General features: G+C 43.1%; 1 protein-coding gene across 1 annotated transcript in view; it reads right to left on the reverse strand.

Moving 5' to 3' along the window:
• LOC143981772 (bromodomain and WD repeat-containing protein 1-like) overlaps positions 1-16,352 on the reverse strand; it is a 222,667-nt gene that overhangs the window by 158,332 nt on the left and 47,983 nt on the right. The window contains exons 3-5 of the mRNA XM_077479861.1: positions 16,071-16,100; positions 13,539-13,598; positions 1,975-2,125 (exon numbers count right to left, since the gene is read on the reverse strand). Coding sequence (XP_077335987.1) covers positions 1,975-2,125; positions 13,539-13,598; positions 16,071-16,100 — 241 coding nt within the window. The remainder of the gene's footprint in view (positions 1-1,974; positions 2,126-13,538; positions 13,599-16,070; positions 16,101-16,352) is intronic.

Below are 16,352 nucleotides of genomic sequence, written 5' to 3' on the forward strand. Positions count from 1 at the left end.
AGTACTGAAAACTTTTTTGGAGGAAAAAACTAACTGGGTGCTCCCACTCAGAATACACAAGCTTTTTTTTAGCCATGAATGGATAGGAAAATCATGAGCAGATTGAGGAGGCTTTAGTGAACCCAAACCAGAAGTGGGCTCATCAATTGACTGCGCTTATTGGCAGTTAAAATGTGGAGTGGACCAATTCAGTGAGAGACTGTACCAACCACCTTTCCTGCGAACCTGATCCTTTCATATTAGGTTCTTCGGACATCAGCCTCTTCCTGGTCCCTTGAGAGAAATTCGCCATCTCTAACCCCTTGTTCCTCAGCATGAGAGTCCTAAGCAATGGATGGGGACCTGTTATACTTAGTCCCACTCTGGGATGCGATTAAAGCATCACTTTTTTTGCTCCAAACTTAGAATGGTTGGAGAAAAAACCTCCTTAGTCATATATACAGGGGCTGTAATGCTAAAAACAGCTGCAATCCTTGCTTCTTCTGATGGCTCATTTGAAAATTTTAGAAAAACTTTATTTACCTTTCCCACCGCAGGGTTTTCTGTGGTAAACCAACAGACCCAATCTTCACCCTTCACGGTGGGTTCCGTTAAACCTTCAGGAGCTGGGGAGCCTTGAGGAAACCCACAATCCCGGACCTGTAATAGCACCTCCGCCAGTAAAACTATGGCCTTAATACCAAAAAGTACTGGATCCCAGGGTCCAGCTCTCTAAAAAGAGAAGCGTTACAGGCAAGGTCTTGTTTCTTCAGATAAGAGGCCTGGGTAATATTCAATTCGGCCAAAAAGACACTTTGAATGGATCCGGCTGCATGGCTAGCCCCAGCAAGGATTGCTCCAGTGGAGCTCAGCACAGCACATCTTTACTCGTGACCAATACCTTAGACACTGACGAAAAAACTGAGGTACTCCCACCAGTAGGATGGGTTATATAGGGAGTGCACTTTTTAATTTAGGGTGTGTCAGTGTCCATCACCTGAAGCTGGCCTATAACCCACATAGTAACTATTATGGCTCTGTGCCCTGTGATGTACGATAAGAAAATAGCATTTCCATGTTCTGTGTACTGTGGGACACCAGATATAGTGAATGCAGGGTCCTGGGTTTAGCAACACTAAGTCTAGGAAGCTGGCATCGGTGTGGAAGGAGTTAAAAGGTTGGAACTCCTGCTTGTCTCTGAGTTGGTGCAGCTTGCTATGGAGGCACTCAGTAAGGGGGAAGGGCCCAGAGCTCCTGGGGGGAACTGAGGTGGATTGGGGCTGCTCTGCACAAAGGAACAAGCACAGCTTCGCTGTGTCAAACGCATCTACCCGTTTGCCTGTCCTGTGGCGTTATTCATGTTACAGATTTTACAATAGAGATTCATCACTACCCTCAGTGTGCAGCCATTCATTTCTTTTATCTATATTGCACAGCCAGTGAGCTGAGGCTAGCACCCCTGGGAGGAATCCATTCCCCGGCCTACCTGGCTCCATCACTCACCTGGAGTGGCATTTTCTTTTCCTATTTCCTGCTCTGTGAAAAACAATTGCACAGAGCAGGTAAATATAATATTCCTTTACAAATCACTTCAATATCCCTGTGTTGTACAGGATGATGCTGAAGATACACACACAGACCCCCCCCCCCCCCCCCCACACACACACACACACACACACACACACACACACACACACACACACACACAGACCAGAGCTTCAAGACAGAGGAGGAGAGGGCCATTGCAGGGTAGAAGGTAAGCGATACATCCTGTTCTGAAATCCCCTAGACATAAAAGGCAATTAATCCTTGCAGTGCAGTTTAGCCACACTGCAAGGTGGATTTTTTTTTTTTCCCCATCGAGTTGGGTTTTAAAGCAGCCACAGTCCAACCAAAGGGAATCTCTGAACCATGGTCTAGAAAGTAAGTTTACATATTTCGATTAACAGAGGTTCCTTTAAACAGATAGAAAGAATTCATCAAGGAGTAATATACCTTTTTCTGTACGCAATGTTGACTGTTTGACAAGGCCAAGCAGCGAACTTGCTCTGGATAGGTTTGCTGGAGAGTGGTTATCAAGAAGCGTTGTTAAACTCTGACATAATTTCAACAAATGGTCTGGCGCTACACACTTGTTAGCCGATACCTGCAAGCAGAAAAAAAATAAAAGAAATATATCACATTATCTGAAAAGGTTCTCCTAATCCAAGTCATGGTATATGTCAGCCTCTCTCAACCTTTTCAACAGAGGAACCCTTGAAATAACTTTCTAGTCTCAGGGAACCCCCCTGCTAGGCTTATCTACTCTACTTTTTTTTTTATCTACTCTACCTTTAAAACAGATATGGTTAGGCCCTAAAAACTTAACCCAAAAAAATAACTGTTAGTGAAAACAAATCAGACAGTATTCAATTGTGTTTTTGCAAGTGTGCCATTACAACTACAATTCTAATTTCCAAATCCAGAGAAACCAGTGTAGAAGACACTGCTTTAAACCTGCACTTGCTCAGCGATTTACATGCCTTTACCCATGCCTAAATTTAGAAAGCAGGCTACGGGGTGCACACAGGTCCTCAGGATCAATATCCAGTCTGAATGAGTTCAGTTGCCAGAAGAGTAATATGAGAATCCAAGACTGCTTGGAATGACAAAAACTGATTGAGTGAAACACTTACATGTGAGGGAAGACAGGCAGAAAAGAACGACTTATCAGAGGGCAACAAAATTAATTAGAACATGTTCATGTGCTATAGTTCCTTCAAATTAAGACCCCTTTCACACTGTGCCGCCCATATCGTCGGTGGTAAAACGCAGCTATTGTTATCAGCATTTTACTGTTGGATTTGCGGCGCATTTCAGCTGCTAGCGGGATGCTTTTTACCCCCGCTAGCGGTCAAGAAAGGTTTAAAACCACCTGCAATAGCGGCGTTTTGCCAGCAGTATAGCCGCGCTGCCCCACTGATCTCAATGGGCAGGGGCGTTGGAGGAGCGGTAAACACACCGCTCCTTCACCACTCCAAAGAAGCTGCTGGCAGGACTTTTCCTGACACCCTGCCAGCGCACCGCTCCAGTGCAAAATCCCTCGGGGCTTTCACACTGGAGACAATTGAGCGGCAGATTGCAGGCGCTATTTTTAATGCTATAGTGCCTGCAAAACACCCTCAGTGTAAAAGGGGTCTTAAAGTGGAAGTAAACTCCCCTATCGTTATCAGCCAAGGAAGCTGCCATCTTTTCCTCCGTTTAATCTTTAACTGCTATGGTGCTGCACATGCGATTCGTTATGACACCAGCCATTGGATGGTTTGATAGTTTGGCTGAGAGCACAGCCAATGTGCAGTTAGCATTCCCAGCATGCCTTTTTTTTTTTTTAACTGTTTAAATCAATGGGTTTACTTCCACTTTAACCACTTCAGGACCGCCGTATTGCCAATGTACGTCAACACAATGGCACAGGCAGGCATAATCACGTAAATGTACGTGAATGCCTTCTAGCGGGTGGGGGGTCCGATCGGACCCCCTCCCGCTAGATACGGCGGTCCCTTTCGGTGCCGGAGCGATCGGCGATGAGGGGATGGCCGTTGGTTTCCGCCCATCCCCTCTCGATCGCTCCTGGCCAGTGACGAACTTCCTCCCCTGTGAAAATGTAAACACAGGAGGAGGAAGTGATGTCACACTCCTCGTGGCGGTCTTTTTGAACCGGACAGCGAGGAGTGAAGACGCAAGTAAGTGCACCAACAGTCCACTGACACATAGGTACACACAGGCACACATTTCACCCCAGTCACCCCCCGATCGGCCCCCCGCCCCCCCCCCCAGTCACAGTGTCACTAATGCAGTGTTCATTTATTTATTGATCACTACATTTAGTGTCAGTTGTGACTGTAAAAAGTGTCAGGGCAGCTAGTGTTAGGCCCCTTTAGGTCCAGGGTAGCCCCCTACCCCCCCCAATAAAGGTTTAACCCCTTGATTGCCCTCCCAGTTAACCCTTTCACTCTCTTTTACCAGTGTCACTAAGCGATCGTTTTTCTGATCGCTGCAATAGTGTCACTGGTCCCGCTAGGAAGCTAGTTTTTTTTTAGGTTCAACGCCAGGTTTTTATACCGTTAGGTACCCCGATATATAACCTAATAAAGGTTTTAACCCTTTGATTGCCCCTAGAGTTAACCCTTTCACCAGCGATCGCTGCATAAGTGTCACTGGTGACGCTGGTTAGCCAGTTAGTTATTTAGTTATTTAGGTTCCCCGTCAGCTTTTTATAAAGCTTCAGGTACCCCCATATAAATACCCAATAAAGGTTTTAACCCCTGATTGCCCTTAGTTAACCCTTTCACCAGTGATCACCGTATAAGTGTTACGGGTGACGCTGGTTTGGTAGTTCGCTTTTTATAGCATCAGGGCACCCGCCATTTATTACCCAATAAAGGTTTAACCCCCTGATCACCCGGCGGGTGATATAAATTTGGTTTTAGGGTCAGAAAGGGTCTGCGTCGCCCCAGGCAGTGCTAGGTTAGTGCCAGAACCGCTAACACCCACGCGCAAAGCATACACCTCCCTTAGTGGTATAGTATCCGAACAGATCAATATCTGATCTGATCAGATCTATACTAGCGTGCCCAGCAATTTAGGGTTCTAAAAAAATGCATTGTTAGCAGGATCAGCCCAGATACCTGCTAGCACCTGCGTTTTGCCCCTCTGCCCAGCCCAGCCCAGCCCACCCAAGTGCAGTATCGATCGATCACTGTCACTTACAAAACACAACACACATAACTGCAGCGTTCGCAAAGTCAGGCCTGATCCCTGCGATCGCTAACAGTTTTTTTTGGTAGCGTTTTATACAGTCGCTGACAGGCTAGGTGCTTTTTTACCTGCGAGTCTCACTACTGTACCCCTAAATTTAGAGCCCAAAATGGCAAAGCGAAGGTACACTAGTGAAGAGGCCTACACGTTTCTGAGCATGACAGATAGTGAAGAGGAAGACACTGATCTGTCAGAATCAGGCTCAGAATACGAACCTGTAGAGGACAGCGCCTCCATGTCAGATAGCTCTGACGACGAAGAAGAGGTCCCTGCTATTGTCAGGCGTACCCGACCCCGATTTTCTGATGTTGTTGAGGTGCAGGAACCGCAAGTCCCTCGTATGGAGTATAGAGCCAGTACTAGCGCCGCTCATCCTTTTGGTGAACTGGCAAGCACCAGCGGCCTAGTACACCCTGGACGTACATCCAGCACTGCAGTATCACGTGGTGACGTGGCGAGTCCCATAAGTGCAGTTCAAGCTGGCGAGGTGGCAAGCACAAGTAGTGTCCCGCTGCCACCAAGAAGAAGAAGACAAAGACAGGCCCGTCGTACCCATAGTGCCCTTCCTGCAGAATTCGCCTATCCCAATTGGGTGCCCACCACTTCTGCAGAGCCCGTACTTCCCCCATTCACTGCCCAACCCGGTATTCAGGTGGATACAGATGATTTTACGCCACTCGATTTTTATTCTCTGTATCTCACGGAAGATCTCTATAGATCTATTGTGGACCAAACCAATTTATATGCTGGTCAACGCATCGCCGCTAATCCCCAGTTGCCGTCTCTTGCCAGAGATTGGAAACCAGTTACGGTTTCCGAATTTAAGACGTTTTTGGGCCTTTCCCTCAACATGGGCACACACAAATTTATGCGGATGCGGGCTTATTGGTCCACGCATCCGGCTGACCACATGCCCCTGTTCTCTAACTCCATGCCCAGGGCACGATACGAGCAGATCTTGCGGTTCTTGCACTTCAGTGACAATGAACTTTGTCATCCACGTGGAGACCCTGAATACGATCGGCTCTACAAAATTCGGCCCCTCATAAACCACTTCAACCAACGTTTTGCAGACTTGTTTACTCCCCAAAAAGTTGTCTGCGTTGATGAGTCCCTGGTTAAGTTTACTGGTCGCTTGTCATTCAAACAGTACATTCCCAACAAGCGTACCAGGTACGGGGTCAAGCTCTATAAGTGCTGTGACAGGGCCACAGGCTATGCATGGAGCTTTATGGTTTATGAGGGTAAAGATAGTTACGTAGAGCCGGAGAACTGCCCTGATTACATAGGAAGCGCTGGCAAGATAGTGTGGAAATTGGTGTCACCCTTATTCGGAAAGGGGTACCACTTGTACGTGGACAACTATTACACCAGCGTGCCACTGTTTAGTCATTTATTTGATAATCAGATTGGAGCATGTGGCACCGTGCGACCTAATCGCCGGGGCTTTCCCCAGCGGCTTGTAGATTCCCGTCTTAGGCTGGGGGAGAGAGCCTGCTATCGGTGTAATAATTTGCTCGCTATGAAGTGGAGGCATAATAAGAATGTTTTCGTTCTTACCTCCCTTCATGCAGACACGACGGTCCAAATTTCTACGGCGACTGGTATTGTGGAGAAACCCCTCTGTGTCCACGAATATAACAAAAATATGGGAGGGGTGGACCTCAATGACCAGATGTTAGCGCCGTATCTAACTTCCCGTAAGACCAGACGCTGGTACAAAAAAGTGTCTGCTTACTTATTTCAATTGGCTTTGCTGAATGCTTTTGTGCTATACAAAGCTTCAGGCGGAACTTTAACCTTTCTTTTCTTCCAAAGAGAGGTTGTCACAGAGCTTCTGTTTCCAGACGGTTCTGTACCTCACCATTCCCAACCAAATGCAGTAAGCCGGCTGTATGAGAGGCATTATTCTTATGTCCTCCCGAGTACCCCTACCCAACGAGCCCCCCCAAAAAAGATGTCGTGTCTGTAGCAAGCGCGGATATAGGCGTGACACCCGTTCTTATTGTCCACGCTGTCCTGGCAATCCTGGTCTTTGTCAGGGTGAGTGTTTTGAACGCTACCATTCACTAGTGAAGTATTAGCGTAGGGTACAGCATTTCACAGGCTAGGCACACTTACACAGGGTCTCCCAAGATGCCATCGCATTTTGAGAGACCCGAACCGTTACAGTTACAGTTTACAGTTCAAAAAAAAAGTGTATAAAAAAAAAAAAAAAAAAAAAAAGTAAAATAAAACCAAAAAAAATATAAAATATAAAAACCAAAAATAGTTGTCGTTTTATTGTTCTCTCTCTCTCTCTCTCTCTTCTCTCAAATTTTTTATACTTTACTGTTTACTGTGTTATTGTTAACCATTTTTCATGTTTTCAGGTACGCCATTCAGCTGCAGCGTGGATTTATTTATCTTGACAGCAACAGCGTTTGCTCCCACGATACATAAAGCCGCGACTCCAGTGCTGTAGGAGGTGATTTCACCACCACAGTTAAAAAAGAGCATATATGCCGAAGCATGGGGGCATAAGGGGTGGAGGAGCGATTTTGCTCCTAATGCCGCGTACATACGGTCAAAATTCCGACGGAGGGCTTGCCCGTGGAAAAGTTTGAACGTATGTACGCAGCATAACTTTTTTGCGGGAGGATGCCCCCATGCTTCGGCATATATATATTTTAGGCACAGGTTGTGTTAAAAAATGTTTTATTTTTTACTGTTTTTTTTGGCAATTGCTTTGCAGGTATGGTATGGTAAGGTTTTACTGGGATGTTACTTTGTTTTAACGTTAACCATAATTTGCTTAGCAGGTACGCCATTCAGCTGCAGCGCGGATTTATTTATCTTGACAGCAACAGCGTTTGCTCCCACGATACATAAAGCCGTGACTCCAGTGCTGTAGGCGGTGATTTCACCACCACAGTTAAAAAAGAGCATATATGCCGAAGCATGGGGGCATAAGGGGTGGAGGAGTGATTTTGCTCCTAATGCCGCGTACATACGGTCAAAATTCCGACAGGGGGCTTGCCCATGGAAAAGTTTGAACGTATGTACGCGGCATAACTTTTTTGCGGGAGGATGCCCCCATGCTTCGGCATATATAAATGGTGCATGTATGTCCATCATTAGAAGTGGGTGGATGAAGGGAGGTATCTAATGGTGGGCATACCCACCGATCAATCTCTTTTTTTTCGTTCAGACAACATGCCTCTCAGTAAATAGCTTGGGGTGTCTACTTTCCAAAATGGGGTAATTTGGGGGGGTTTTGTGCTATTTTGGCATTTTATGGCCTTTGCACCCTTAGAAATCCTGAAGGTGGTGATTGGTTTTCGGGGTGCCGTACGCGACTAGACTCCCAAAAAGTCCCACACATGTGGTATCCCCATACTCGGGAGAAGTAGCTGAATATATTTTGGGGTGCAATTCCACATATAACCATGGCATGTGTGAGCAATATATCATTTAGTGACAACTTTTTGTACATTTTTATTTTTTATTTTTAGTCATTATTCAATCCCTTAGGACAAAAAAAATAAATATTCAATGGGCTCAACATACCCATCAGCAGTTTCCTTGGGGTGTCTACTTTCCAAAATGGGGTCATTTGGGGGGGTTTTGTGCCATCTTGGCATTTTATGGCCGTCAAAACTGTGATAGGTAGTGATAGGTAGTGAGGAGTAAAATAAAAAAATTATGCCCTTAGAAATCCTGAAGGCGGTGCTTGGATTTCGGGGTCCCGTACGCGGCTAGGCTCCCAAAAAGTCCCACACATGTGGTATCCCTGTACTCAGGAGAAGCAGCAGAATGTATTTTGGGGTGTCATTTCACATATGCCCATAGCATGTGTGAGCAATATATCATTTAGTGACAACTTTGTGCAAAAAAAAAAAAGTTTGTAATATTCCCGCAACTTGTGGCAAAATATAAAATATTCCATGGACTCAACATGCCTCTCAGTAAATAGCTTGGGGTGTCTACTTTCCAAAATGGGGTCATTTTGGGGGGTTTTGTGCTATTTTGGCTTTTTATGGCCTTCGAAACTGTGATAGGTAGTGAGGGGTAAAATCAAAAATTTGCACCCTTAGAAATCCTGAAGGTGGCGATTGGTTTTCGGGATGCCGTGCGCGACTATACTCCCAAAAAGTCCCACACATGTGGTATCCCCGTACTCGGGAGAAGTAGCGGAATATATTTTGGGGTGCAATTCCACATATAACCATGGCATGTGTGAGCAATATATCATTTAGTGACAACTTTTTGTACATTTTTTATTTTTTATTTTTTTTTGTCATTATTCAATCCCTTAGGATAAAAAAAATAAATATTCAATGGGCTCAACATACCCATCAGCAGTTTCCTTGGGGTGTCTACTTTCCAAAATGGGGTCATTTGGGGGGGGTTTGTACTGCCCTGCCATTTTAGCACCTCAAGAAATGAGATAGGCAGTCATAAATTAAAAGCTGTGTAAATTCCAGAAAATGTACTCTAGTTTGTAGACGCTATAACTTTTGCGCAAACCAAAAAATATACGCTTATTGACATTTTTTTTACTAAAGACATGTGGCTGAATAAATTTTGCCCTCAATGTATGACTAAAATTTAGTTTATTCGATTTTTCTTATAACAAAAAGAAGAAAATATCATTTTTTTTCAAAATTTTCGCTCTTTTTCCATTTATATCGCAAAAAATAAAAATCGCAGAGGCAATCAAATACCATCAAAAGAAAGCTCTATTTGTGGGAAGAAAAGGACGCAAATTTCGTTTGGGTGCAATATTGCATGACCGCGCAATTACCAGTTAAAGCAGCGCAGTGCAAAATTGGAAAAAGACCTCTGGTCCTTAAGGTATTTATTGGTCCGAGGCTGAAGTGGTTAAGGAACATTGAATACATGTACATTGAAGACTGCTTGATGGTAAAGGCATAAGGTAGTATAAATCTGTGGAACATGTCATGGAGATGCCCAAATCATTTTTGTCTGCAAAAATCAAAACAATTTCTCAGATCCAATTCAGAAAATTACAATTTCTAAAGGAAAATCCCTTCACGTAAACATGGTGCACTACAGTGATTCACCGCACAATCACGTCTTTCAACACACAGCACAAAAGGACTGTGCAACTTTTAGCAAAGTGCCGAAAATAAGAATTGTAAAAGTATTAGGGATGAGGTTTTGGGGTTTAGAAAAATATAAGACACTGGAGGGGTAGTCACAATATTAGGACCCTCAGTCAAAGAGAATCCTGGTGGGTATACGAATTGGGCTCATTAGCGCCTAGAGCAGGGATATGCAATTAGTGGACCTCCAGCTGTTGCAAAACTACAAGTCCCATCATGCTCTGCCTCTGGGTGTCATGCTTGTGGCTGTCAGAGTCTTGCTATGCTTCATGGGACTTGTAGTTCTGCAACAGCTGGAGGTCCACTAATTGCATATCCCTAGCCTAGAGGATTAAATAAGGAATTGGACCTCAATTGTTTTTTGGCCAAATTTTTTTTATATTTAATATTTATTTTCTACATTTTTTTTTTTATATTTTGAACAAATCAATTTGTAATTTTTAACTACACATAATCCCCACAAATAGATATTGATTCTGTTCTATATGGATGTTCTCATGATTAGAATAGCAATAACACATAATATATATATATATATATATATATATATATATATATATATATATATATATATATATATATATATATATATATATATATATATATATATATATAATTAGATGTGTGGCTAGGGAATGCACATATAACTGTGGTAATATTATAATTAATGGTGGCTGTGTGCCCTACCATAACACATACAAAGGGATTATAGCAGTATAGTCAATGTGAGTGCAAACACCGCTACAAGAAAACGGCCAGTGCTCAGGTATTAATGTGGGCTAAAGATAAATGGCGATGACCAGTACATTACATAGTAATCACCACTAGGGTCTGTTTTTGGCACTAGAGTGGAATAGGCTTATATATGGGAGTACAGCAACCCATCAGATAACAAACATTTATAACACATATTAGCATATAGACATTATGAGCACAAGATACTTATTAGGAAATTGCCACAATTCATATGTAATTGCAAGCATACAAGAAAATGGCGGCGATCGCTGCTATAAATAACATGGGAAGAACATCAGCCAATCACAAATCCCAGAGGAAGTCAAGAGATTGTGATGACACCGGTAGGAGGAGCTTGATCGGTTGACGTGAAAGGAATCAGGAAGTGCTCCCGAGCACAGGTTTAGGACCGGGTGAACGCTGCTGACCGGGACTGCAGATCCAGCTTCAGATGACACTATCACCCCACCACACATGAGTTTACTAAAGCGTGTTTTTTTCATGAAATGGGAGTGCAATTCTTGTGGAGTTTAAGTTGTAATAAATCCTTTTTAAAAACGATATCACGCGGAAGCCTCTATTGTTTCTACATGTGACACAGATCTAGATAGAGAGAGGAGGTTGCTGGTGACCAAAAGGAAGGAGTTGTTCTTGATCCGCATTTAAAGCCAAATAGTTACCACAGGAAGGAGGAATCACAGGAGGATCTCTTAAAGCCGTTAACATTTACTACAGGCTTTTATAAAAAGCCCTTAAGGTGAGGGTACATCTGGTGGAGGGGTACACGAGGATTGGGTGTGCACAGCATGAAGGCACCAGTATCACTTTTATGATGGACTGTTAAAGATTCAGATTCAGCATATATATTAAAGGATATTGTGCAGCACATGGAGCATTTGTACTTTATTTTGGACATTATAAATAATTGAATGTTATTTGCACGTTTTTGGATTTGTTTTATAGGATATATTACTAATTTAATATATTAAATTATTCAATTTTTTTTTGTAGATTTGTGAGAGATGGAGATCTATTCTATAGTTATTTCATGTAGTTATTCACAGTTTGGTCTTAGCACCGCACATTTGTTACGTAATTTTGTATTGTCACATTTAGGGAAGCGTGGGGACTGCTGGCAGTTGTCTTTTATTTTTATTTTTCACTAGTTTATACATTTTTCATTGCATTTATTAATTTTAGCAGCTCACAAGTTTCCAGCGATTAAAATAAGAATTGTCAGCATCACCCAGCAGACAGAATCTTTAATCCTCTCCAATTGTTTTCCAGCATTTTCAGTGCCTTGAAAAAGTATTCACACCCCTTGAAATTTTCCACATTTTGTCAGATTACAACCAAAACACAAAATGCATTTTATTAGGATTTTTTTGTGATCGACCAACACAAAGTGGCCCATAATTGTGAAGTGGAAGGAAAATAATAGTTTTCAAAATAGTTTACAAATATCTGAAAAGTGTGGTGTGAATTCGTATTCAGCCCCCTTTACTTTGATACCCCTAACTAAAATCTAGTGGAACCAATTGCCTTCAGAAGTCATCTAATTAGTAAATATAGTCCACCTGTGCGTAATTTAATCTCAGTATAAAAACAGCTGTTCTATGAAGGCCTCAGAGGTTTGTTAGAAAACCTTAGTGAACAAACAGCATCATGAAGGCCAAGGAACACACCAGACAGGTCAAGCATAAAGTTGTGGAGAAGTATAAAGCAGGGTTAAGTTCTAAGAAAAATCTTCCAACCGTTGAACATCACACGGAACACTGGTCAATCCATCATCTGAAAATGGAAAGCGTATGGCACAACTTCAAACCTACCAAGACATGGGCGTCCACCTAAACTGACAGGCCGGGCAAGGAGAGCATTCATCAGAGAAGCTGCCAAGAGGCCCATGATAACTCTGGAGGGGCTGCAGAGAGATTCACAGTTCAGGTGGGAGAATCTGTCCACAGGACAACTATTAGTTTTGCTCTCCACAAATCTGGCATTTACAGAAGAGTGACAAGAAGAAAGACATTGTTGAAAGAATGCCACAAGTAATCCAGTTTGCAGTTTGTGAGAAGCCATGTGGGGGACACAGCAAATATGTGTAAGAAGGTGCTCTGGTCAGATGAGACCAAGATAGCATTTTGCTTTTAGGCCAAAAAACGCAATGTGTGGCAGAAAACCAACACTGCACATCACCCTGAACACACCTTTGCTTGAGCAGAGACAGGGAAGCCGATTTGATGAGAAGATGGATGGAGCCAAATACAGGGCAATCTTAGAAGAAAACCTGTCAGAGTCTGCAAAAGACTTGAGACTGGGGTGGAGGTTCACCTTCCACCAGGACAAAAACCCTAAACATACAGCCAGAGCTACAATAGAATGGTTTAGATCAAAGTATATTCATGTGTTAGAATGGCCCAGTCAAAGTCCAGACCTAAATCCAATTGAGAATCTGTGACAAGACTTTGCTGTTCACAGACACTCTCCATCCAATCTGACAGAGCTTGAGCTATTTTACAAAGAATGAGCAAAAATGTCCCTCTCTAGATGTGCAATGAGAAATCCCCAAAAAGACTTTGCAACTGTAATTGCAGCTAATGGTGGTTCTACAAAGTATTGACTCAGGGGGGCTAAATACAAACGCATACCACACATAAAATTTTGGAAACACATTGATCTTTTTCCTTCCACTTTACAATTATGTGCCACTCTGAGTTGGTCTATCACATAAAATCCCAACAAAAATATATGTGTTTGGTTGTAACATGACAAAATGTGGAAAATGTCAAGGGGTATAAATACTTTTTCAAGGCACTGTAGGTGGTTGGATACTTCAGGTTCATTACACTGTGTGTGCCTCACTATATAAAAACAGTACACAAAATAACATACAACAGCAGAAAGTGAGATTGTGCTTACCATTTCCTCATATGTCCTACTGTGTTCATTGCCCTGCCAATCCAATCTGTTTGGAAGTAGCTAGGATAGAGAAGAGAATGATAACTCTAAAACCTTTCAAAACTCAAGGCAAAAAAATAAAATAAATGAACCTATTATACAAACCAAAATATGAAAAATTGAATTAAAGGGGGTGTAAAGGTAAATATTATTAAAAAACATCTGACAGTGCCGCCCCCCCAGCCCCCCGTTTTACTTAGCTGAACCCTCGGAAAATTAAGCGCATCTTGGCCTCAGATGCTAGTATTGCATATTCTTTAATAGAGAAGTATGGGTTTATATTTTAGAAACATACTTACCTAGGTGGATGCAGCATCTTTCCCCCCCTCGCCTTCAACACTGAGAACTGAGTGATCAAACACTGCTGATTGCTTGGTTCTCAGGGCTCCATAGGCAGAGAGCTGCTGATTGTCAGTCAGCAGCTCTCTTATTTGCCCCCTGCTCACTAACTGGTGCACTGGGCTGTGGAGGGGGAGGGAGCAGCCAGCTCATTCTCTCAGTGGCCCATTGAGAGGCTGAGCCGGGTGCCGATCCAGGGATCTGGCAGATTCCGACTGCCTGGTCGTGATGGCGCCCGAGCCGGGACCGGCTCTGTGACATCAGCAGAGAGAGGACTTCAGCCCACTCTCTGCTGAAAACGAGCTTTGGCTGTACTTCCCCTTTAACTACTTGCCTCCCAAGTCAATTCTGACACTTCTCTCCCGAATGTAAAAAAATCATATTTTTTTTGTTAGAAAATTACTCAATAACCCCAAACATATTTTTTAGCAGAGACCCTAGGGAATAAAATGGTGATTGTTGCAACTTTTTATGTCACACGGTATTTGCGCAGCAATTTTTCAAACGTCATTTTCGTTTGTATAATGTGAAAGATGATGCTACCGGGGGGCGTTTACAATGAATGTAAACATCCCTTGTAAGAGGAATAGGACATAACAGGTCCTCTTTATGGAGAGATCTGGGGTCTATAACCAGACCCCAGAGCTCTCCTCCAGGCTGGAAAAAAAAAAAAAAATCAATCTCTGGCTTTCCAGCCAAATACACGGCAGTGTTTACAACTGTCAGGGCCAGATGCGACGCCATAAAGTAGCACCCAGCCTCCGAGAGTCACGCCATGTTAAACTCCCTCTGCCAACGGGATCATTCTTTGGCCTCGCCCATCGCACAGGCAAGACCCTGTTGAGTGCCCACACAGCAAGCAGTTTGCTATGGCGGCACCCGAGCTGAGCTGCAGCTCCGTGTGTCCATTAAGACATGGAGCTGCGGTTCAGACCCACCCCCTCTCTCTCCTGATTGTCCGAGTTTGACAGCAGCAGGAGCTAATGGCGCCGCTGCTGTGTCTCAGCCAATCAGGAGGGAGAGTCCCGGATGGCCAAGGCACTCGTGGACATCGCTAGATAGAGATGGGGCTCAGGTAAGTATTAGGGAGGCTGGGGCTGCTGCGCACAGGTTTTTTTTTTTTTTTTATCTTAATGCATAGAATGCATTAGGATAATAAAACCTTCTGACTTTACAACCACTTTAGTGCAGGTAATTTCACTAGCCTGCAGGTGTGACACCATAGGAAGTGGACGGAGCAGAGATCACCTGCTGGGGAGAAGGGATGGGGGTACATGTAAATATAATGCAGAATTCAAAGTTGACCTGATGACAGCCAGGTGTCCAGGCCCCAGAGCAACCAAGCAAGCCCAATACATTATTTCATCGCCTTGCTTCACAGCTGGTATAAAGTTTGTCTCCTTAAATTCTGTCTTTGGTTTGCTCCAAACAAGTCTACAGTACCTATGGCCAAAAAACTTTATTTTTAAATTCATCAGTTCATAGCTTACCGTTTCAGAAAGCATATATTTTCAATTGAAAATAAAGGGACTGCTCTCTGGCACATCTGCTGTACTAAAATTAAATTACTGTAGTCCGATTGTAAATGCATGTACCCTGACACCAACTGATCCCACAACAAAATATTGGGGTTCTTGGGAAATTCTTTTAGCATCAGCTCTTCCACTGAGTTTGCTTGGACAGCAAGTACTGGACAAATTAAAAACTAGAGCACTTAAGATTGGCATGTTCTAACCCCTGCTGCCCCACATGATCATTGTCATCTAGCAGGAAGGAGGTGCTGGCTGTGTTCTCTCTCTCGCTCTCCAGCTCCACCCTCCTGCCAGTGAAGCACTTCAGTACTAACAAGCCGGTCACTGTCAGCTGTGTATACAGGAGCTACACTGACAGAAAGCTGAAGGGAAAGAGAACATATCCTAAAAAGCCAAGTGTTGAAGTGGCCAAAAGAGGAGAAAATGCAGACCGTTTCTTTTTTGTGCAGCTGCACCTAGATTTTAAATGATTATTGGAGGATGATAGAGCAGGGCCTTGTAATCCTTATACTTGTTGCCCCAGAATAAGTATCAATTTAAGGGGTTATTTCAGTTAAAAAGAGAAGAGATCAGTGACAGAACCAATACATCCTGAATAAAATTAGATTAGATTAGTGCTTACCTTATATTCGTTGAGCTCCTGTCTCAGCATCTGCAAACAAAGAAAGTGAAGATGGAACTTAATTTAGTTGACTTGTAAAGTCCATTGTAATATTACATAAGAAAATTTGAACATTTTTACTGGATTTCAAAAGAAGCTGCACAACCCGGAAATCTATACGAAAGAAAATGTGAAAAAATGTTCCCCGTGGGATTTTAAGGCAGCAAACAGACATCAAATTAATTTTTTCCAAAATATTTTATTGCTTATACATACATTTGACCTAGGATTGTAAATCTAGCA

This window comes from Lithobates pipiens, unplaced genomic scaffold (assembly GCF_037356315.1).
Source record: "Lithobates pipiens isolate NorthernLeopardFrog02 unplaced genomic scaffold, aLitPip1_a1.2 Scaffold_16, whole genome shotgun sequence".
In the NCBI taxonomy this organism is placed as follows: Eukaryota; Metazoa; Chordata; class Amphibia; order Anura; family Ranidae; genus Lithobates; species Lithobates pipiens.